Raw genomic sequence first — 22,479 nt, forward strand, 5'->3', positions numbered from 1 at the left:
CCTTTCACCGAAGGGAGAAGCCGCCTCAGTCAGAATTTGTGAATCCTTATGTGGGGGGTTGACGACAAAACTTCTTGAGACTGTCATTCGAGAACACACCGTGGGACAACCTCTGTGAAAGCAGAATCACTTTCCTTGGCTCCTGCGGAAACTCCTCTCTAACCCCTCCAAGCAACTGGGTGGTCCTCGAGACCCAGCCTGGACTCCACCTCCCGAAGTGTGGGCCTCACCGCGTGAGGCCCATTGCCGGGGCAACCGACGCCGTGAGCGGTGCATTGTGGTCTGCAACAAAATGCGGGAGAAAGATCCTGAGGGAACCATTGAGTCCGCGAACCAATGGGAGAATTCTGTGGGCTGCGTTAAGCCAATAGGGACGAGCGTCTGGGGGCGGGGCCAGCGGGAGCGGGCGGGGCCTGAGCACTAGGCGGCGGCGTCTGGCGTGGGGCTGCTTAGATGCGCCACGGCTTCGGTGTCTACCGCAGCTGTTTCTGGGCTTGAGCTGTGCTAGCACCTCCCCCAGGAGACCGTTGCAGTCGGCTAGCCCCTTCTCCTCGGTGAGAAACTCGAAGGCCCCAAGGGCTGTCCTCGCTACCTGGTCTCTCCCCCCACACCTTATCCTGCCGTGCGGCCGGCGCTTCCTGAGGAGAAGTGGGGTGGGGGGCGGCGTCCCTGGTGGTGCGGGCCGAGCGGGCGTGGGGAGCCGGCGCCTTGGTGGCGCGGCCCACACCCCAAACTCCTCACCCCTTTGCCCGGGCCTTGTCCCTCAGGTAAACATGTGCGACCGAAAGGCCGTGATCAAAAATGCGGACATGTCGGAGGAGATGCAACAGGACTCGGTGGAGTGCGCTACTCAGGCGTTGGAGAAATATAACATAGAAAAGGACATTGCGGCCCATATCAAGAAGGTGAGGGCGGGGCGCGGGGGCCAGGGGGGAGTCGCAGCTGGGAGCGGGGAGTGCCTTCTCTCCGGTCCTGCGTTCCCAGAGCTCCTCTGGAGCACTCTGGGAGGCTCGGGGCGTGGAGGTTTCCAGAAAGGACGCACGTGAATTTTGCGCTCCTCTTGGAAGAGCAGAGCCTCAGCGCCCGAAGTTTTTTTTTTTTTAAACCCAGCTCCGCGGGGTGAAAGCGCCACCTAGCAACGGTAGCTAAGATCAGGGAGCAGCGGTTCCCCCTTCTGTGTGATTCCTGCGCCCAGGATCCATCTGGGTGTTCCGGAGGGGGGAGCTGCGTGGGTGTTTCCAGCCGGGCTGGAAGGAGGTCTTGCCAGCCTTCCAGTGGGGAGTCGGTCGGCAGTTGCGGGAAAGTGGGTGGTGGTGGGGGTTGGGGGCTGGGCCAGGGGCTTGGTAAATGGCAGTCTGTAGAATGCTGGCAGCACTGCCAACTTATCCAGCAATGTTTTCTGGAAGGAGAGGAAGCTGGCAGCCTAAGCCGTGGGAGGAGGGTTCCAGTCGGGAATGGAGAGATGAAAGACTTCAGATGGAACAGAAATAAATACCTTTTTTGACAAACGCAGCAGTGTGTGCATATAGCTCGTAAGAACGTTTACTCCTCTTAACAGATTTAAATGGTTTTCTCACTGCAGGCAATGTAAGAGTTGCCAAATTTTGTGTAATTCGCCACAAAGACTCATAAGAATTTTTATAAAGAAAGATTTCCTTTGGCCCCTGCCTACACAGGCATTCTAGTCCCCACTGCCCTTTGGAGTGGGGAAAATAGTGAAGAGTTCCTGCAACTTGCTAACCTAGTGAACCAGCCAGTAGATTAGCACCATCAAGATACCTGTGGAGGAGGAGGGCTATTTGAATTATACTTAAGGATAAAATTAGGCCGGTTGCCTGTCAGATTCTGTTTTCAGCATTTTTTTTTTTTTTTGTAGGAACAATGGAGTGCTTAAGTGCCCCTGTAAATTTAATTTTCATTAAATTAAACCATTTGGTGTATGGTGCTAATTGAACCTTTGTCCTTTTGGAAGTCTTGATTCAGTTAAATCAACTTTGTGATGAGGAATGGGTTCAACTGGGTATTTGGGGCTAGATTTTTACCACTTTATTGTATCTGGGTATCATAGCAAATAGCAATATAGTAGGGTATATCATAGCAAATATAGTAGGGTAGTTCTGTTTACACAGAAGAACATGATAAACTACAACTGTTGATGTCATCTGCTGTCGATGAAGAATATTATAGAAAATGTAATTACCATTAACCCTGTCTTTGAGGCTGACCTTTCTGCCTCTTACCTTCACAGCTCCTATTCATCTTAGTTCAGACTACAAATATGTTTGCATTAATGCGCTGTGTAGGCGACTTGGAGCTGGGGAACATTCTTTCATTCTTTTTTTTTTTTTTTTAATATACTTCTTTTTCCCAGTCCAAACATGGGTGTCTGATTCTTTCATTGTAAGAATTTGCAGATACTAACGTTCTTCCCTTTCTGCCCCTAGAGGCTCTGGCTTATCCAGGAGGCAGACTCCTACCTTGGATCACTAAAATTCCAGTTTTTTTTTCTCTTTCCCAGGAGTTTGACAAGAAGTACAATCCCACCTGGCATTGCATTGTGGGGAGGAACTTCGGTAGTTATGTGACACATGAAACCAAGCACTTCATCTACTTCTACCTGGGCCAAGTGGCCATTCTTCTGTTCAAATCTGGTTAAAAGCATGGACTGTGCCACACACCCAGTGATCCATCCAAAAAACAAGGACTGTAGCCTAAATTCCAAATACCAGAGACTGAAATTTTCAGCCTTGTGAAGGGAACACCTTGATCTTTGAACCTTTATTGTGTTTTGTACAGGGCATTCTCTGTACTAGTTTGTTGTGGTTATAAAATAATTAGCAAAACAGCTTACATTTGTATTTATTTTCTATTCCATAATTTTGCCCCATGTTTTTTTCTCTCAAAATCCATTCCTTTAAAAAATAAATCTGTTGCAGATGTGTATGTGTGTGTGAATTTGTTCAAATCACTGAGGGTTGAAGATGGTCACTTGATAAGGTGAGCAAATTGGTGGAGATGAGTCCTTATAGAAGTCTCTAAGGATTCTGTGGGATACAGTAGACTAGCCATTTCAGTATTCTTGAGTCTTTCCAATAATTACCCACCCTGCAACTGTTGTGCATGTTGAAAAATACATGACAAACTCAGATTAATTAGTCCTAATGTGAAAAAAACATTTGAGGATATTTGTTAAATTGCTATAGAATGTTCTGGGCCTTTGGGCTCAGGTGGTGGTGGTGGATGTGTAAGTAGTACTCCTTTAAGCTTTCTGTGGCTGTCAAATGGAAATGAAGTGCATTGCTGGACTCCAGGTTATCCCCATCCTCTGCCTAGAATGAAGACGGTCTTAAAAGGGAAAAAAAGTTTTGGAGCAGCAGCTTTCCATACTTTTTAAAGTCTGTGGGAATTAATATTTTTAACCTGCTGTGTCTTAATTAGCTGTGGTCAGAAACTGGTTAACAAATGTGAATTGAAGCTTTTTCCTTAAAAAGACTCAAAGCTATGAATAAACTTCAAAGTTTTCCTGCTATAGATTTGGGGAAGATTGCAGTCTTAGGAAGAAAAGCAAATATGGCAGATTTGATTTAGCTTTTATAGGTAGAAGGAAATATGGCAGAGGCTGAAATAATCCACACCCATCTTAGGAAATTACAAGAAGGGTCTTGGTTTCTAGTTTGTATGTGTAATTTTCCTTTGGATTTGTAAGATGCCTTTGGGATTTCTGAGCAGCCAGGCTATGGCTGTATAGAAGAAAGTGATAAATTTGATAGTTGATGACTTCCCTTTTAAAAAGAGTATTAGGACAGTAACCTTGGAAGTTTTACTTCCCCAGAACTTGTGGTTTTAGGGGACCTAGTGATGCTAGAGGTCCTAGTAGGTTTTAGGGTCCCACATTAGGACTGGAAGGGTTTCGGGGTAGAGGTACAAAAAGTTCATTTTACTATCAGCAGTTTTCCCCTGCTGTCTATAGGAAAGAAGGATGAGGTACTGTGGAACAAATAGGAGACTGCAACTGGGGCAACTTAGGTTCATATTTATGTAAACAGACTGAAAATGTTGCCATAATTCATCTTTCTGCTATCCCCTTTCCCTCTTCAGTGACCTGGCTATATTTCGGTTTGAAGCCCAACAGGAATCTGGCCTCTGAAACTATATCTTGTCCAATTAGCCCTACTCCAAATAGATGATCTGTCTCCAGCAACAGACCCCAGAGTGATTCGAGTCCATATAGCTAGACATTGGGGGTTCTGATTGAATTTGATCTGGCCCATTATCTACTATTGGGAGGTTGGCAGCTTTTAACTTTTATTTTTTGATTCAGATGTGAGAAAGTCACGTTCCTATGGAGGTAAGACTGGGTTGTTGGTTTATGAAGTTCCTTCCAGTGCCTGTTCCCTCCTGTTAATTTCAAAGGCCAATAGGCTCCAGCTGGCTGAAAAAAAAATGTAAGCTAAAAGTTTTTGTAAGCATTTATTAAATGCTCTTAGCTACTGTTCTTTGAGAGAGTTGCATATAGCTGGTTATATCTGGAAACTTTTCAGTGAGAGGGCGAGATCTTGCTAAGTGAAGGTATATAAATGATCCTTTTACTGTGCCCCTTAAAAACCTAAAGTTTCATCTACACAAAATACTTAAGGCCTCACTTTAACATCAAACAGTGGGCAGTAGTAAGGAGACAAGCTCTGCCCAGCTCCATACCCGAGTAGTGGAGGAGGTTAGAGGCTAAGAGGCTACACAAATAGTTTTCAAACTCTTTTTTTTTGCTATAAAACCTTTCCTTCAAATGTATTCTGACAAAGAAGCGCCCTATATAAGGCATGAAGGCAAGAGTTTGCTGGTACATTTATTCTTTCAACAAGGATTTAGTGAGTGGTTTTCTTTATGATAAGACACATAGCAGCTTTTAGTAGAAGATGACTAAAAGAATGATGAAAAATGTATTTCCTTTACCATCCTTTAAGAAAAAAATGGCAAATACCACCAAATTGTAAACTCATTTACTGATTCAGCACACAATTCTAGTAGTGACTGTTAGCCCTTTGACTTGGGCCTTGGCTTTTGGCCCTAGACTCAGTCCTAGGCTGAAAGGTTGATTGAGGTACAGTTAAGTTTTCTGGTTAAAATCATCATTGGGTTCAATGATCCATTGTCCCTCTGAAAGCACAAGTACAGAAGCTACAAATACAGTTCCAAACTGTGCTTTAGTGCTGGTTTTACCCTAACCACATACTGCACAGCCAAGAGAAATTTAGCAAGAGTTGAGCAAAAAAACAGACCAAATACCTCTGGGAGAAAGCCTGATGCAGCAACTAATGTAAGCTGTAAAAAGTGACAGGCAGGCCGGGCTTGGTGGCTCACGCCTGTAATCCTAGCACTCTGGGAGCCCGAAGCGGGCAGATTGCTCAAGTTCGAAACCAGCCTGAGCAAGAGCGTGACCCTGTCTCTACTATAAATAGAAAGAAATTAATTGGCCAACTAATATATATAGAAAAACTTAGCCAGGCATGGTGGCGCATGCCTGTAGTCCCAGCTACTTGGGAGGCTGAGGCAGCAGGATTGCTTGAACCCAGGAGTTTAAGGTTGCTGTGAGCTAGGCTGGTGCCACGGCAATCACTCCAGTTTGGGCAACAAAGTGAGACTCTGTCTCAAAAAAAAAAAAAAAAAAAAAAGTGACAGGCATTTGTTTCTCCCACTTTGAGATTGGTCACTTCAGAACATGAGTCCAAGGCACATATCCTTAAAAGGAGATGCTCGACTGCTGTCTCATTTGCAAGATTATCCTTCAGTTCCAGGCTTTCAACAGGATGTGACTGGTTTACGCTCCAGCATAGAAAAGGCGTTAAAGTTTGAAGCCCGAATGAATGGCCACAATGCCTGATGTTAGACTTTCATAAGTCACCTTGTGGAAACCCGCATCTTCTATCATCTCCTTGAACTCTTCCTATAACACAAGGAAAGATACAGCAAGGATTGCCTGGATTTCAACTTTAAGGTCTTTGTTTTAAGCTATAGAAGTTTTGTACCTGAGATGGGAACCTTCGGATACTCTCTATGAGGTACTGATAGGACTTCCAGTCTCCTGCAATGACCTCTCCCAGGACAGGAATGACCTGGAAGCTATATAGATCATAAAGCCTAAGCAAACAAAAAAGTAAAAGATTAAGATTGAATATCCCCTGATTTCTCCCCTAGATAAGAAGCAAGAAGGAGTCCCAAACTCATAGGACTATAGGGATCAAACAAATACCTGAAGTAAGTGAAGTGGAGTAGGTGTGGTGACAGGTACAGTTCAGAAAGTATAAAAGTGGAGAAAGGGCAGTTACTACTCAGCTCTACTACTGCATGTGGGAACATTGGCCTACCCAGGGTTACCATGTATCTGCTTTCTCAAGTGAAGATGGAAATCTAGATTTTTATGTAAAATTCCCTGATTTTTAAATATGGAACTCTAAGTCAATTTCTTATAATGCCACATGAGTCAAACAAAATATATTATGAGGCCAACTTGGGCCTGGCTTGAGATTCTTCTGGCCTAGGAATTGCCATTCAGAACTGGTTGACCTCTGAGGTGACATTGTCCTGTGGGACTCTGAGGTGGAAAACCTTTGTTCTTAGAATTTTTTTTCTTTTTTTGGGTGTGTGTGTGTGTGTGTGTGTGTGTGTGTGTAAATCCTTTGGCTAGGCAATAAAGATAAAGCCCTCTTCACAATGCCAACCTGGATATGAGGGGATTGTTCACTTGGCTAAACTCCAGGCAGAGAAACCGTCCTCCTGGTTTCAGGACCCGATGCGCTTCTTGGAGTGCCTGAGTGAGACAAAGAACAGGACACATTCCTTAGTCCTGTTCCATGAGGCCAAGACAGCTCTAGCATCCATAGATATTGTAAAAATGATTATTTTCCACAGATCCCTGGTTCATTCTACATTGGGAAGCTGTAATAGCAGAAATAACCCTAGGTATCCTAAACACTATAGGCATACTGCTGATTGGGACCAGAGGTAGTTACTTGGAGTAATCTAAACTGAAGGGCTGGAATAAAGAATCCATTTAAAAAGAATAAATAGGCCGGGCGTGGTGGCTCACGCCTGTAATCCTAGCTCTCTGGGAGGCCGAGGCGGGCGGATTGCTCGAGGTCAGGAGTTCGAAACCAGCCTGAGCAAGAGCGAGACCCCCGTCTCTACTATAAAATAGAAAGAAATTAATTGGCCAACTAATATATATACAAAAAATTAGCCGGGCATGGTGGCGAATGCCTGTAGTCCTAGCTACTCGGGAGGCTGAGGCAGGAGGATTGCTTGAGCCAGGAGTTTGAGGTTGCTATGAGCTAGGCTGACGCCATGGCACTCACTCTAGCCTGGGCAACAAAGTGAGACTCTGTCGCAAAAAAAAAAAAAAAAAAAAAAAAAAAGAATAAATAAATAAAAAAAAATTGAAGGGCAAGTTTAGAATTATCTATTAAAATCACAATGGATATTCTCTTTGATAAATTTTACTCCAAAGGATCTATCTTACAGAAATGCTTTTACTATAGAAATGACATGTGTATGGATTACTCATTGTGTTAAAGTCCATTGTTTTGGACTAAGTTTCTGCATTAGGCCCTGACAGACCAGATTAAAAATCAAAATGGGCCGGGCGTGGTGGCTCACCCCTGTAATCCTAGCTCTCTGGAAGGCCGAGGCGGGCGGATTGCTAGAGGTCAGGAGTTCAAAACCAGCCTGAGCAAGAGCGAGACCCTGTCTCTACTATAAATAGAAAGAAATTAATTGGCCAACTAATATATATAGAAAAAATTAGCCAGGCATGGTGGCGCATGCCTGTAGTCCCAGCTACTCGGGAGGCTGAGGCAGGAGGATTGCTTGAGCAAGGAGTTTGAGGTTGCTGTGAGCTAGGCTGACGCCATGGCACTCACTCTAGCCTAGGCAACAAAGTGAGACTCTGTCTCAAAAAAAAATCAAAATGGAGTCACTCATGCTAACGTTTCATGTCACCAAACCTAAACTAAGTTGTCACCTGACCTGAAAAATCAGGAGAAAGAGATACAGGCAATTTCTTTAACAGGCCTGTTTTGCCCGAGCTAGAGTGCTGTGGCTGTCAGCCTAGCTCACAGCAACCTCAAACTCCTGGCCTCAAGCGATCCTCCTGCCTCAGCCTCCTAAGTAGCTGGGACTATAGGCACGGACCACCATGCCCGGCTAATTTTTTCTATATGTACTAGTTGGCCAATTAATTTCTTTCTATTTTTAGTAGAGACAGGGTCTCACTCTTGCTCAGGCTGGTCTTGAATTCCTGAGCTCAAACTATTCCCCTACCTTGGCCTCCCAGACCGCCCCGGCCAAGGCCTGTTTAAATCTACATATAATCCACATGATAATGATGTTCCCTCTGATTTAATTTTTACCCAGAAGAAGGTAGTTTGAAATAATCTGAAGTTAACTAATCAGTAATTTTTCTATTATTTTGTCTCCCTGTCTCCCCTTACAAGAAAAGTAGCTTTAAATGAACTGATATGCCCTTTGTTCGTTGCTTCTTTGCTTTTATCAGCCTTTCTTTGACTATGAAGCCAACCTTTTCTAATTTTTTTTTCTTGAACAGTGCTGCTGAAAAAAAAAAACCAACCTCTTCTGCTAAGCTCACTGGAACACTTCTATTATATGTTATTTTATGGAATGAAGTTATTTTTAAACTAAATTCATTATAATTTTGTCTTTTTTTTTTCCAGCATATTATGGGGGTACAGATTTTAAGGTTTCAATAAATGCCCATTCTCCCCCGCCCCATAATTTTGTCTTGACAACTGTTTGAACAGCACAAGATGAGAAACATCTCAAACTAATGATTAATGTAGTAATCTAGTAAAATTATGGAATATCTACAAAAATGTAATCTATTCAGTTATTTTATTTATTTATTTATTTATTTATTTATTTATTTATTTATTTATTATTTTTTTTTGAGACAGAGTCTCACTTTTGTTGCCCTGGCTAGAGTGAGTGCCGTGGCATCAGCCTAGCTCACAGCAACCTCAAACTCCTGGGCTCAAGCGATCCTCCTGCCTCAGCCTCCCAAGTAGCTGGGACTACAGGCATGCACCACCATGCCCGGCTAATTTTTTTGTGTATATACTTTTAGTTGGCCAATTAATTTCTTTCTATTTTTAGTAGACACGGGGTCTCGCTTAGGCTGGTTTCGAACTCCCGACCTCAAGCAATCCGCCCACCTCAGCCTCCCAGAGTGCTAGGATTACAGGCGTGAGCCACCGCGCCCGGCCTATTTTTATTTTTATTTTTTTATTTTATTTTATTTTTTTGAGACAGAGTCTCACTCTGTTGCCCGGGCTAGAGTGCTGTGGCATCAGCCTAGTTCACAGCAACTTCAAACTCCTGGGCTCAAGTGAACCTCCTGCCTCAGCCTTCCGAGTAGCTGGGACTACAGGCATGTGCCACCATGCCCAACTAATTTTTTTAAATATATAAATATATATTTTAGTTGTCCAGCTAATTTATTTTTATTTTTTTAGTAGAGACAGGGTCTTGCTCTTGCTCAGGCTGGTCTCAAACTCCTGAGGTCAAACAATCCACATGCCTGGGCCTCCCAGAGCGCTAGGATTACAGGCATGAGCCACCACACCTGGCCTATTCAGTTATTTTAAAAAGGAGGAGCCAGCGCTCTTTAAATACTGACATGGAAAAATCTCTGAGATATATATATGTATATAAATGTATGTATGTATTTAAAAGTAATTGGCAAAATGTTTAGTATGCTAATTTTGCATTAACAAGGAAGAAAATATCTACAGCGAATTTCATTCATTCAGCCATTCATACCTGATCAATGTGTGTGACATTCCGGATCCCAAAGGCTATGGTGTAAATATCAAACTTGTCATCATTAAAGGGCAGTTCTTCAGCATCTCCCAATACCCACGAAAGTCCTGAAAGAGAAAATCAGTTCTAGGTCTCAGTCTGGGTAGCTGTCTTTCCTGCACCTGGCGAATTTGTTTTGTGTAGAACACTGTGGTTAAGAGGCCAGGTCCTGGGGTAAGGCTGTCTGGATTCTAATACCAGTTTTGCCATTTAATCATTTATTTATTAGCTGTATATATATATTTTTTCTTTTTCTGTTTTTTCTTTTTTAAGACATAGGGTCTCACTCTGTCATCCAGGCTGGAGTGTAATGGCGAGATCACAGCTCACTGCAACCTTGAACTCCTGGGCTCAAGCAATCCTCAGCCTTTAGCCTCTTGAGTAGCTAGGACTATAGGCATGTGCCACCAGGCCTGGCTAACAGCTGTGTGTGTATACATACATATATATATATATAATTTATTTATTTATTTATTTATTTTTTTGAGACAGAGTCTCGTTTTGTTGCTCAGGCTCGAGTGAGTGCCATGGCGTCAGCCTAGCTCACAGCAACCTCAAACTCCAGGGTTCAAGCAATCTTGCTGCCTCAGCCTCCTGAGTAGCTGGGACTATAGGCATGTGCCACCATGCCCAGCTAATTTTTTCTATATATATTAGTTGGCCAATTAATTTCTTTCTATTTATAGTAGAGATGGGGTCTTGCTCTTGCTCAGGCTGGTTTCGAACTCCTGACCTCAAGCAATCTGCCTGCCTCGGCCTCCCAGAGTGCTAGGATTACAGATGTGAGCCACCGCGCCCAGTCCAGAGCCTGTGTTTTTAACAGCTGATGGTATATTATCTCCTACAATGAGGTGGTTATTATTTTCTTCATTTCATAGATAAGGTAATTGAGATTTAGAGAGTTTAAATACTTGTCCAAGGTTATGAACTCAGTAAAAACATTCATGAATGTCTATACTAAGAAATCTCCCTTTTTACATTATAGGAATGAGAATGAGAAATAAATATCCGCTTTTTTAAAAAAAAAGAATTAACAAATGCATGCAAAAAGTACAAATAAGGGTGTCTCAAAATTGTGCTATATGCAAAATATTAAAAAAAAAGAAAGATCAATTGGTTGTTATGTGAACTGGTTATGTAAATCATGAAATATCCATATGGGTGAATATCATGAAAAAATAATGATTTCAAGCAATTTTTAGTGACATGGAAAAATCTACAATAGTAAATTAAAACACAATACTGGCCGGGCGCTGTGGCTCACGCCTGTAATCCTAGCTCTTGGGAGGCCGAGGCGGGCGGATTGCTCAAGGTCAGGAGTTCAAAACCAGCCTGAGCAAGAGCGAGACCCCGTCTCTACTATAAATAGAAAGAAATTAATTGGCCAACTGATATATACATAAAAAATTAGCCGGGCATGGTGGCGCATGCCTGTAGTCCCAGCTACTCGGGAGGCTGAGGCAGAAGGATCACTCAAGCCCAGGAGTTTGAGGTTGCTGTGAGCTAGGCTGACGCCATGGCACTCACTCTAGCCTGGGCAACAAAGTGAGACTCTGTCTCAAAAAAAAAAACAAAAACAAAAAAAACCACAATACTAAATTGTATATACAGGATGTTCTCAACTTTATGAAGAGAAAATGATTAGGAAAAAGGAAGGAAAAATTAAAATATCAAGAGACATCTCTGGATGTTGGAATTAGGGGTAACATTTACTTTCTTCTTAATACTTTTACAAAAATTTGGATTTCTAAAATCTAAAATTTCTCTCAAATATATAATCCATCAAATATATATATTTTAAAGTTCCTGTCCTCAGAGCTTCCATTTGGGGAGGAAGTGCTACGTATATAATATGAATAAAATATATAACCATGCTACACATAAAAAAAGTCTTTACATATTAACTTTTATATTAATTAAATAATTTATGGGATCCTCCTACTCAGTTTCAACTTTTTGCATGATGCTTTTTGCAAAGGCATTATTGTTGGAGATTGATAAAGCAAGGAAGAAAGACAAAGAAAACTGTATTAAGCAGCACTTAATTCCAATGCAGGTGCATTTGTTTTGGTGGTTACAAGAGCTTGACGTGTAAGCTATGGCATGGAACATATGATTTCAGAAACAGAATGTTACCTATCATGCTAATATCTTTGTTTTCCATGCTTTATGGCTAAGCACGAGAGACAAGGGAAAAATGCTTATCAGTAGGAGTAAGGAAACATAGTGCCTTTGTCTAAAAACACTAGTGACTGTCTGCCTTCTGATCAGTGTTGATGGTTAACAAAAGAGCCGTTCATCTTGGGGGCCAAGTGGGCTGTAGTTCATCTAGGCAGCTCCTTGCAGGGGTGGGAGAAAGAGGAGGAAAAGAATTGAGCTAAAATAACCATAGACACTCATGGTGGGGGAGGAGGTAGAGAGAAATGCTGATGTTGATCTGAGGGACTTTTTTTCTTTATTATATACCACTTCCTCCCACAGAGGCTGCCTGCAATGCCCGGTCACCTTGAAAGAGGGCAGTGTAGTGGCTCTGAACAGCTGGGTCAAAGGGGCACAGCTGCCAGGATCATTCACTTTACTTGAAAAAATTGAGGGGGGGGGATAAGTATTTTAAAATATTAAGCAGAGAGCCAAATGTAAAATTTACCTTTTTTCGTTTTTTGTAGACACAGGGTCTTGCTATGTTGCCCAACTCCTGGCCTCAAGTGATCCTCCCACCTCAGTCTCCCAAAGTGCTGGGATTACAGGCATGAGTCACCGCACCCAGCCCTAAAATCTACATCCATTTTGAGCTTGCAGTGGACTCCTAGAGACATGCAGTCACTTGCTTATCTGCTGCTGGTATCTACTGTGGTAGGAAAGTTTGAGGAGACTGTTCATGGGTGTTTATTTGACTGTATTAGTTGGGTCCTATGAAAAACAGATGCTGAGATGGAGGAAGAAGTGCAAAAGGAAGGGGGCAACATTTGGGGAGGATGAAAGGATAAGGAAGACAGACAGAGCAGGAAAAGTTTTTTAAGACTTTCATGCAGATCTGAGGTCAGGAGTTCAAAACCAGCCTGAGCAAGAGCGAGACCCTTGTCTCTACTAAAAATAGAAAGAAATTGGCCGGGCGCTGTGGCTCACGCCTGTAATCCTAGCTCTTGGGAGGCCGAGGCGGGCGGATTGCTCAAGGTCAGGAGTTCGAAACCAGCCTGAGCAAGAGCGAGACCCCGTCTCTACTATAAAATAGAAAGAAATTAATTGGCCAACTGATATATATATAAAAATTAGCCGGGCATGGTGGCGCATGCCTGTAGTCCCAGCTACCCGGGAGGCTGAGGCAGAAGGATCACTCGAGCCCAGGAGTTTGAGGTTGCTGTGAGCTAGGCTGACGCCATGGCACTCACTCTAGCCTGGGCAACAAAGCGAGACTCTGTCTCAAAAAAAAAAAAAAAAAAAAAAATAGAAAGAAATTAATTGGCCAACTAAAAATATATAGAAAAAATTAGCTGGGCAAGGTGATGCATGCCTGTAAGTCCCAGCTACTCAGGAGGCTGAGGCAGACGGATTGCTTGAGCAAATCCCAGAAGTTGGAGGTTGCTGTGAGCTAGGCTGACGCCACGGCACTCTAGCCTGGTCAACAGAGTGAGATTATGTCTTAAAAAATAAAAAGCCTCAGCTTATGCAATAAGGAGCTTTGGAGCAAAGACTAGCTGCTGAAAGAGTCCTGCTTGGGCAATGTCCAGGCCCTGGTAGCCCCACAGTGCTCAGTCATTGGCTGGGGGCTGCAGGAAAGAGCCTGGCCTTGCTTAAAAACTGAGTCAGAGGCTGCTGGTGCGAATAGTTGGAGGCTATTCGCTATCTGTACTCCTTGTGGCTGAAAGGCAAGTCTTTCTTTACAAGAGATCCAAGCTCCAGTTCTATATCAATCAAACCAGCTTAGTACTGATAGGATGGAAAGGCTCAAGAATGGGAATGAGACGCTGAAGTCATCTTGGAGCTGCTACAAATTGAAAGCAAAATTTCTGTCTCAGGGTTGACGAGCTGAGATCTGAACACTCTGCCCCAATTTGGGATCTGCCACTTAAAAGCTGTATGACTTTGAGTAAGATTCTTGATCTCCTTGGGCTTTATTTCCCCTATCACTTAGAGCTGGTATTCTAGCTCAATGGGTTGGTGAAATAATGAATATAGCCCCACACAAATGTACTCTACCACACAAATTATCTTCAACACTTGCTCATCTATAAGTTTTTCAAAGCTGGAAAATAAAGCATTTCAACATTTTACATATTCCATCTTATTTATTTTCTGAGACAGAGTCTCACTCTGTTGCCTAGGCTAGAGTGAGTGCCGTGGCATCAGCCTAGCTCACAGCAACCTCAAACTCCTAGGCTCAAGCAATCCTCCTGCCTCAGCCTCCCGAGTAGCTGGGACTACAGGCATGCGCCACCATGCCCGGCTAATTTTTTTTCTATATATCTTTATTTGGCCAATTAATTTCTTTCTATTTTTTAGTAGAGATGGGGTCTCGCTCTTGCTCAGGCTGGTCTCGAGCGATCCTCCTGCCTCGGCCTCCCAGAGTGCTAGGATTACAGGCATGAACCACCGTGCCCGGCCATATTCCATCTTATTTTGTAAACATCTAAACATTTCCTCTGTGTCCCCCTTCTGTAGGACTCACCAGCTTTGTGTCCTTGAGCAAAGGCTTTCTGCATTCCCACCTTTAGCATCTCTTTGTTGATGTCACAGACCATGACATGGGAACCGCCCAAGGAATCCTCTTCATTCTGGTATTTTTTGGCAATTTCTTCCCAGGATAAATTTTGCTGAGCCCTTAACTGCCTCTTCTGCTTTCTGTGATGCTGTGCCTGAACATAATTAAGGAACCGGAATGCAATGTCACCTGTGGAAGCCAACAGGAGGAAAGATGCAGACAAAAAGGAAGAAATAGCATTTTCTAAACCAAAAGAACAACAAAGGTACCAGAGTGGATGAGTGTTTGAAAATGAAAGTTTCTACTCATTTCAACACTAACTTTTTTTTAAGAGATGAAGCTTCACCATGTTGCCCAGGCTTGCCTGGAACTCCTGGGTTCAAGCGATCCTTCTACCTCAGCCTCCCGAGTAGCTGGGACTACAGGCATGCGCCACCATGCCCGGCTAATTTTTTTATATATATTTTTAGTTGTCTAGCCAATATATTTCTATTTTTAGTAGAGACAGTGCCTTGCTCTTGCTCAGGCTGGTCTCAAACTCCTGAGCTCAAACAATTCGCCTGCCTTGGCCTCCCAGAGTGCTAGGATTACAGGAGTGAGCCAACATGCCTGGCTAATGATGTGCATTTTAGATTTTGATAGATTGTGGTAAATTGTCCTCCACAGAGTCCTCTGTTCTTCCATTTTGGGAGAGGACCACACCAACAAAGCCACACATAAACATATTTCAAATATAGAGATTATTCTATTGAAATTTATTATTACCTATTATTATACATTATCACCTCATTACATTATATTCATACATTCCATAATTCTAATAATATTTATTTTTATTTATTTATTTATTTTTGAGACAGAGTCTCGATTTGTTGCCCAGGCTAGAGTGAGTGCCGTGGTATTAGCCTAGCTCACAGCAACCTCAAACTCCTGGGCTCAAGCAATCCTCCTGCCTCAGCCTCCCAAGTAGCTGGAACTACAGGCATGCGCCACCATATCTGGCTGATTTTTTCTATATATATTAGTTGGCCAATTAATTTCTTTCTATTTATAGTAGAGACGGGGGTCTCACTCTTGCTCAGGCTGGTTTCGAACTCCTGACCTCAGGCAATCCTCCCACCTCAGCCTCCCAGAATACTAGGATTACAGGCGTGAGCCACCGCGCGCAGCCTCTAATGTAATTTAACATGTACAATGACAACACCAAGATGCAGTTTAGAAACCCATGACATTTGTGCAACAAGTAACAAAGGACCATGCATAAACAATTAAGCTTTGGATACCTGATATCATAGCAGATTAGGCAGAAAAAGCTGCCTAGAAAACTTAATGTAATAAGATAAAAATGTTCCCTCACAAAAGATAAGATGGTCATATACGTGGTGAAATGTCGCTAGTCAAAAACTGGTCTTTTTACTTTGTAATCCTACGTATTTTAGAGAATTGACAGGCACAAAGCTGATAGTCTGTGCTTTTGATTAATATTCAGTCAAAAAGAAAAGTACAAACCTTTCTCAGAAGTTATAAGTATCCTGATTTTCAGTGACCATCTTCACTCTAATGGTAAGTAAGCTAGGTCATTCCAACAAGAGACACTAATCTCTGTAAATGATGGTGAGTGGTTCTCAAGGGTATCAAACTCGACATTACCTGTGCCTCCAGCAACATCAAGCAGCTGGGTCCCAGGAATTGGACGCATCTTCCAGAGCAGCAAATCCTTCCAAACACGATGGATACCAAGACTCATCATGTCATTCATCACATCATACTTCTTGGCCACACTTTCAAACACATGATAGACTGACAGGGGAGAAACACACACAATTGTGCTAGTAACAGGATTCACTTGAAAACATCCTAAATGAAAAACGAGGAAGCTTTTGTTGGTGGTGGTGTTTTTAACCCCTGAGTGGAACCAGATGGAAGGAAGCTTTTTTCCCCCTTGAAATTACCTGTTTTTGCAAGGAGAAGCTGAGCTATAATGATTGATGGCCAAAACTATAGCTTAACGTTACCTCTTTAGAAAGAGGCTTAAAAATAATTCGTATAAAAAATCATCCTCTTTATTTTGGAGACAGGGTCTTGCTTTGTTGCTCAGGCATGAAGGCAGTGGCGTGAGCATAGTCCCCTGAAACCTCAACCTCCTGGGCTCAAGTGATCTTTCTGCCTCAGCTTCCTGAGTAGCTGGGACTACAGGTATGCACTACCATGCCTGGCTAATTTTTCTATTTCTTGTAGAGATGAGGTCTTGCTATGTTGCCCAGGCTGGTCTTGAACTCTGATCTCAAGTGATGCTCCTACCTTGGCCTCCCACAGTGTTAGGATTATAGGAGTGGGCCACCACGCTTAGCCCATCTTAGTTATCTTCATCTAGAACTACTACCTTTTAATAATGTTATACATATACTTGGTACTAAATAGATGTTTCTGTTTCTTAGAGGATGGGTTGGGCGGAATTGGAATTTTTCTCATGCTTATTATAATAAAAGACAACACAAGCCATTATAAAAACACATGACTAATGGATGGAAAGACCTTAGTTCATCTCTGCCTGCATCACCGAGAACCTCAGGTACAATTTAGTGGGCAGATAGATGGCAAGCTGTGAATCAGGGCAAGTCACACATAGAGGGTCCTTCTGAATCTTCTTCATAGGATCAAGACAGACTATAGAATCTGGTATAGTCATCTTCAGTGATGTTGGGAAAAAAAAAGAAAGAACCTGGTATAGCTGGAGAAAGAGTCTACCTATCCAAAGACATTCAGAACAGTTTCCTCTTAAAGCTATATTTAACTTCTTTTTTTTTTTGAGACAGAGTCTCACTCTGTTGCCCTGGCTAGAGTGCCATGGTGTCAGCCTAGCTCACAGCAACCTCAAACTCCTGGGCTCAAGCTATCCTTCTGCCTCAGCCTCCCAAGTAGCTGGGACTACAGGCATACTCCATCATGCCGGGCTAATTTTTTCTATATATTTTTAGTTGGCCAATTAATTTCTTTCTATTTTTAGTAGAGACGGGGTCTTGCTCTTGCTCAGGCTGGTTTTGAACTCCTGACCTTGAGCGATCCTCCCGCCTCGGCCTCCCAGAGTGCTAGGATTACAGGCGTGAGCCACCATGCCCAGTCAATTTTTTCTATATATTTTTAGTTGGTCAATTTATTTCTTTCTATATTTAGTAGAGACGGGGTCTTGCTCTTGCTCAGGCTGGTCTCGAACTCCTGACCTTGAGTGATCTGCCTGCCTTGGCCTCCCAGAGTGCTAGGATTACAGGTGTGAGCCACCTCATCCGGCCTATATTTAACTTCTTTGCACCTCAGTTTCTCTGCCCATAAGATGAGTATGTCAGTACCAGCTTCCTACCTCCCTGCCATAAGGCTGAATTAGATAATAAATGGAAAATACTTTGAGTTCCTTAGATGAAATGTGCTGCATAAATCCAAAACGTTACTGTCCTCTGCTGTCAGACTACAGAGTCCCTCTTTAACTGAATCTTGGATGCCTATTCTCTGCCTTGGGATCTCCAAACTTGCTCTTTTCATCTGAACATCTTTTGGAGTATCTGAGGGACACTAAGTCTCAACCCACTGAGTATCAATAATCCTTACTAGTGGGGGGCAGTGGCATGCACCTTTTACTCCCAGCTACTCAGGAGGCTGAAACAGGAAGATTGCTACAGCCCATGAGTTCAAAGCTGCAGTGTGCTACGACTATGCCTACAAATAGCCACTGCACTCCAGGCTAGGCAACATAGTGAGACCGTGTCTCAAATAAATAAATAGTCCTTGCTTTGCATGGTTCTGATATGCATGAATTTCAGTTATTGAGGTTTAGTTAAATAACATCAGTCCCTCAACATCACCATTCAAATACAATGGTATATTAACTGTGAATAATTGCATAAAGTACAAACTTCACTAGTAGTTCTTCAGGCCACAAATCCAGCATGATCAGTGACCCATCATGTCACTTCTTTCACAGACTGTAGGTGGCTGGTCACCGTGTATCAGTTACTGAATTCACACACAAAGCATGTAAACAGCAAAGCAAGTAATTGTGTTGGCTTCTTATCTCTCAGTGATAAACCCATGTGGCATAACTGGATAAATGAAAGAGAAAATTGGACAAGAAAAATGAAAAGTGCAGCAAAGTGAAATTCTAATAGAACATCAGTAGAGTTATAGAAGAAATAGATGACTGTAGGAATGTTACACTGCTGCCACTGGATGGACTCTACATACCCAGCCAGAGGAACTTTGTGAAGATGAACTTACTGACATAAATGAGAAATGTGGTTATAATGAAAAGGTTGAAGATGTCCTAGAGGAAGTGATGCCAGCAAAAAATTTTGCATTAAAGAAATTCTGGCCGGGCGCTGTGGCTCACGCCTGTAATCCTAGCTCTTGGGAGGCCGAGGCGGGCGGATTGCTCAAGGTCAGGAGTTCAAAACCAGCCTGAGCAAGAGCGAGACCCCGTCTCTACTATAAATAGAAAGAAATCAATTGGCCAACTGATATATATATAAAAAATTAGCCGGGCATGGTGGCACATGCCTGTAGTCCCAGCTACCAGGGAGGCTGAGGCAGAAGGATCGCTCGAGCCCAGGAGTTTGAGGTTGCTGTGAGCTAGGCTGACGCCACGGCACTCACTCTAGCCTGGGCAACAAAGCGAGACTCTGTCTCAAAAAAAAAAAAAAAAAAAAAAAAAAAAAGAAATTCTCAGGCCAGGTGCGGTGGCTCACGCCTGTAATCCTAGCTCTCTGGGAGGCTGAGGTGGGCAGATTGCTCGAACTCAGGAGTTCAAAACCAGCTGAGCAAGAGCGAGACCCCGTCTCTACTATAAATAGAAAGAAATTAATTGACCAACTAATATGTATAGAAAAAATTAGCCGGGCATGGTGGAGCATGCCTGTAGTCCCAGCTACTTGGGAGGCTGAAGCAGGAGGATTGCTTGAGCCCAGGAGTTTGAGGTTGCTGTGAGCTAGGCTGAAGCCATGGCACTCACTCTAGCCTGGGCAACAAAGCGAGACTCTGTCTCAAAAAAAAAAGAAAAAGAAATTCTCAGAGATATTTCATGACATTGAAAATGCAAAGGATAAAGTTAGAAGTTGATAAAAACTTAGAAAGGAGTATGGCAATTTGCCAAGGCATAGAAAAGATGCTCACTCCCTGTTGTAACTTCTATAACAAGAAGGTAGCAGTGTTCAAACTACTCTTGGTAAATTTTCAACAAAGAAATAAAACAATTTAATTCTCAATGTTTCTGATTTTATTAAAATTGTTTAATTTTAAAAATTTAAGCTTAAATTTTAAAATCTTAAAAATGTTAATTACATTAATTAAATCAAATATAATTTAAAATGACAATGTAATAAATATTAGCTTTAGTATAAATTTTTTTCACATTCCTATAAATTTATAACTGAGAGAATTTTTGATGGTTAATTACTTTTAAAGGTCATGGAACTATAATTTTTTTCTATTGATTATTAAGATCATTGTGCATGATTTCAGCTTTCATGGTCATTTCTACAGTTTTGCATTACTGTGCAAAGCAAGGACTGCCTGTACTGCAATCTCAGTTCACAATCTGGAATCCATATTTAGCTCAGTTGGTAACTCCTCCCCTGCTTGTCATTGTGTGAAATGTTGATTACACATTGTAAAGCACAATGCAGAAGTTAGGCATTATTATTGTTATTAAATACTGGGTAAGAGTACATGCTTTGGGAGCAACCCACCTGATTTCAAATCTCAGCTCTGCCATTTATTAGCAGAATCTTGGGCAAGTGACATATTTGTTTCACAGTTTTGTTTTTTTTATAAAACCAGGCTAATAGTTCCTACCACCACAGGGTTATATTCATAAGAATTAATGTTGTCAGGCGTGGTGGCTCACACCTGTAATCCTAGCACTCTGGGAGGCTGAGGTGGGCGGATTGCTCGAGGTCAGGAGTGCGAAACCAGCCTGAGCAAGAGCGAGACCCCATCTCTACTATAAATAGAAAGAAATTAATTGGCCAACTAATACATATATAGAAAAAATTAGCCGGGCATGGTGGCGCATGCCTGTAGTCCCAGCTACTTGGGAGGCTGAAGCAGGAGGATTGCTTGAGCAAATCCCAGGAGTTTGAGGTTGCTGTGAGCTAGGCTGACACCACGGCACTCACTCTAGCCTGGGCAACAAAGTGAGACTCTGTCTCAAAAAAAAAAAAAAAAAAAAAAGAATTAATGTGAAGTATTTAAAAAAGTTTCAGACCCTCAATGAATGCTTGCTTTTATCGTACTTGGCTCCACTTATTTCACTCCATAAACAGTTACCAAACTCCTAATGTGCATCAGGCACTGAGGAAATACCCAAGGTAGTCTCTAAAGGGAAATACTGAGGAAATACCCAAGGTAGTCTCTAAAGGGATGGGAAATTTCACCATGGATTCTTTCTCTTTTTTTTTTTTTTTTTGATTCTTTCTCTTATTTCGTGGGTGAACCCAGTAAAGGAACCTCTCAGAGCCTCACCTTATCTATCTGTAAAATGGGTATAATACCTTATTATAAATGATACAGAAGGAGTTAAAAACAGTACTTTTCCTTTCCCATGTCTGTGGCACAGTGCTGACAATATCTAACATTTATTGAGCAGTTACTAAGTGCTATGCACTGTTCAAAGTGCTTTCATGCATAAAGTAATCTAATCCTCACAAGAACTCTAGGAGAAAGGTTACTATTATTCCTACTTGGCAAATTTGGAAGTTGAGGCACAGAGAAGACAGTTTCCTTGTTTCTTTCTATCAAAAATAACCTCTCTTTTTACCAAGAGATTAAGAACATGGCTTTGGAGTCAGGCTAAACTGGGATGGAATACTTGTTCCGCCATGTAATAGCTATGTTAAACTGGGCAAGTTCTTGCTTAACTTTTAAGTCTCAATTTCCTCACGTGTGATACGGGGATAACAATATCCACCACTGGAAAGTTAAAGTGAGAATTGGAAATAATGTCTGTACGACGTATGACACGTCATAAACGCTCAATTGGCGGGATAATTACTCTGTTTAAAAAGAGGGGCCGTATAAACTCTGCTGGGTCAGGCAAGTGGGACTCCTTGGACCTCAAGATTGCAGAGAGAACAGCATTAGAGCGAACTGGATGTTAAATCAATCCTCAATTGGGCAGAAGAAACTAGATCGCGACAGTCAGATCCCTCCCTCCGCCCTCTCGCCCTTTTCACCTTTGCCCTTCTTCTCTTCCTCCAACACAGTCTCAAACCCGAAGTGCGTTTCCGTTGTCGGTTTCTCCTGGGACAAGAGCCGCACACCCAGTGGGTCCCGGGGCCAGGAGCTACGAAGCCCAGGAAGCTGGCAGCCCCGCATCGCCCGCGACCATCCACGGCCGCAGTAGCTCCATACAGCGTAGCTCTTGGGGGCCGCCATCTTGGCAATCGGGTGACAGCGGCTAGAAAGTACGCTGCTTGCATCACCAGACGGACTACGGCGGCTGGCCTGAGACATTATTAACCGAATGCGCCCTGAAACCTGATGTTAAGGAGTTATGCGTAATCTCTGGGATCCGAAGATTTATCCTTAGTCTTTGAGTTCCCGAAATCCCTTCCTCTCTGAATATAGAATTCATCAGGAATGAAGGGACTTAAAGGAAGCCCCCAGTCACCTGTCAGCAGCCATGTCTCTGAATACTGGCAACCAGTAATCAAGTACTAATTTACAAAATATCGAGTAAATTTTGTTTTCTGGTGCGAAAGGGGGATACTGAGGCATGGTGTACTTAAAACGCCAACATCACGGGGTCAATTCCTGCAAACTTTGTTGTGCAGGGGAATCACCTGGTTTGATCTTTAACATGCAGATTCCTGGGCCCCCCATTACCAGAGATTTTTTTTTTTTTTTTTTTTGAGACAGAGTCTTGC

The 22,479-nt window shown here is 42.6% G+C and overlaps 2 protein-coding genes across 3 annotated transcripts; one reads left to right on the forward strand and one right to left on the reverse strand.

The window, feature by feature from the left end:
- Positions 1-386: 386 nt before the first annotated feature.
- DYNLL1 (dynein light chain LC8-type 1) lies at positions 387-2,943 on the forward strand. Its single transcript, XM_020283055.2, has 3 exons — positions 387-554; positions 768-905; positions 2,519-2,943. The coding sequence occupies exons 2-3, from the start codon at positions 774-776 to the stop codon at positions 2,654-2,656; spliced, it is 270 nt and encodes an 89-aa protein (XP_020138644.1). The 5' UTR covers positions 387-554; positions 768-773; the 3' UTR covers positions 2,657-2,943.
- COQ5 (coenzyme Q5, methyltransferase) lies at positions 2,848-22,038 on the reverse strand. 2 transcript variants are annotated; one of them, XM_075996618.1, is made up of 7 exons: positions 21,787-22,038; positions 16,217-16,366; positions 14,534-14,755; positions 9,829-9,935; positions 6,717-6,805; positions 6,024-6,135; positions 2,848-4,432 (listed from the first exon to the last, which is right to left on the reverse strand). In XM_075996618.1, exons 1-7 carry the CDS (start codon positions 21,986-21,988, stop codon positions 4,271-4,273), a joined length of 1,044 nt encoding a protein of 347 aa, XP_075852733.1. In that variant the 5' UTR covers positions 21,989-22,038; the 3' UTR covers positions 2,848-4,270. The 2 variants fall into 2 exon arrangements, with proteins under 2 accessions (XP_075852733.1, XP_012611983.2); XM_012756529.3 differs by lacking the exon at positions 2,848-4,432 and adding an exon at positions 4,457-5,941 and having other exon boundaries at positions 21,787-22,037.
- Positions 22,039-22,479: the final 441 nt, after the last annotated feature.

This window comes from Microcebus murinus, chromosome 22 (genome assembly GCF_040939455.1).
Source record: "Microcebus murinus isolate Inina chromosome 22, M.murinus_Inina_mat1.0, whole genome shotgun sequence".
Classification (NCBI taxonomy): Eukaryota; Metazoa; Chordata; class Mammalia; order Primates; family Cheirogaleidae; genus Microcebus; species Microcebus murinus.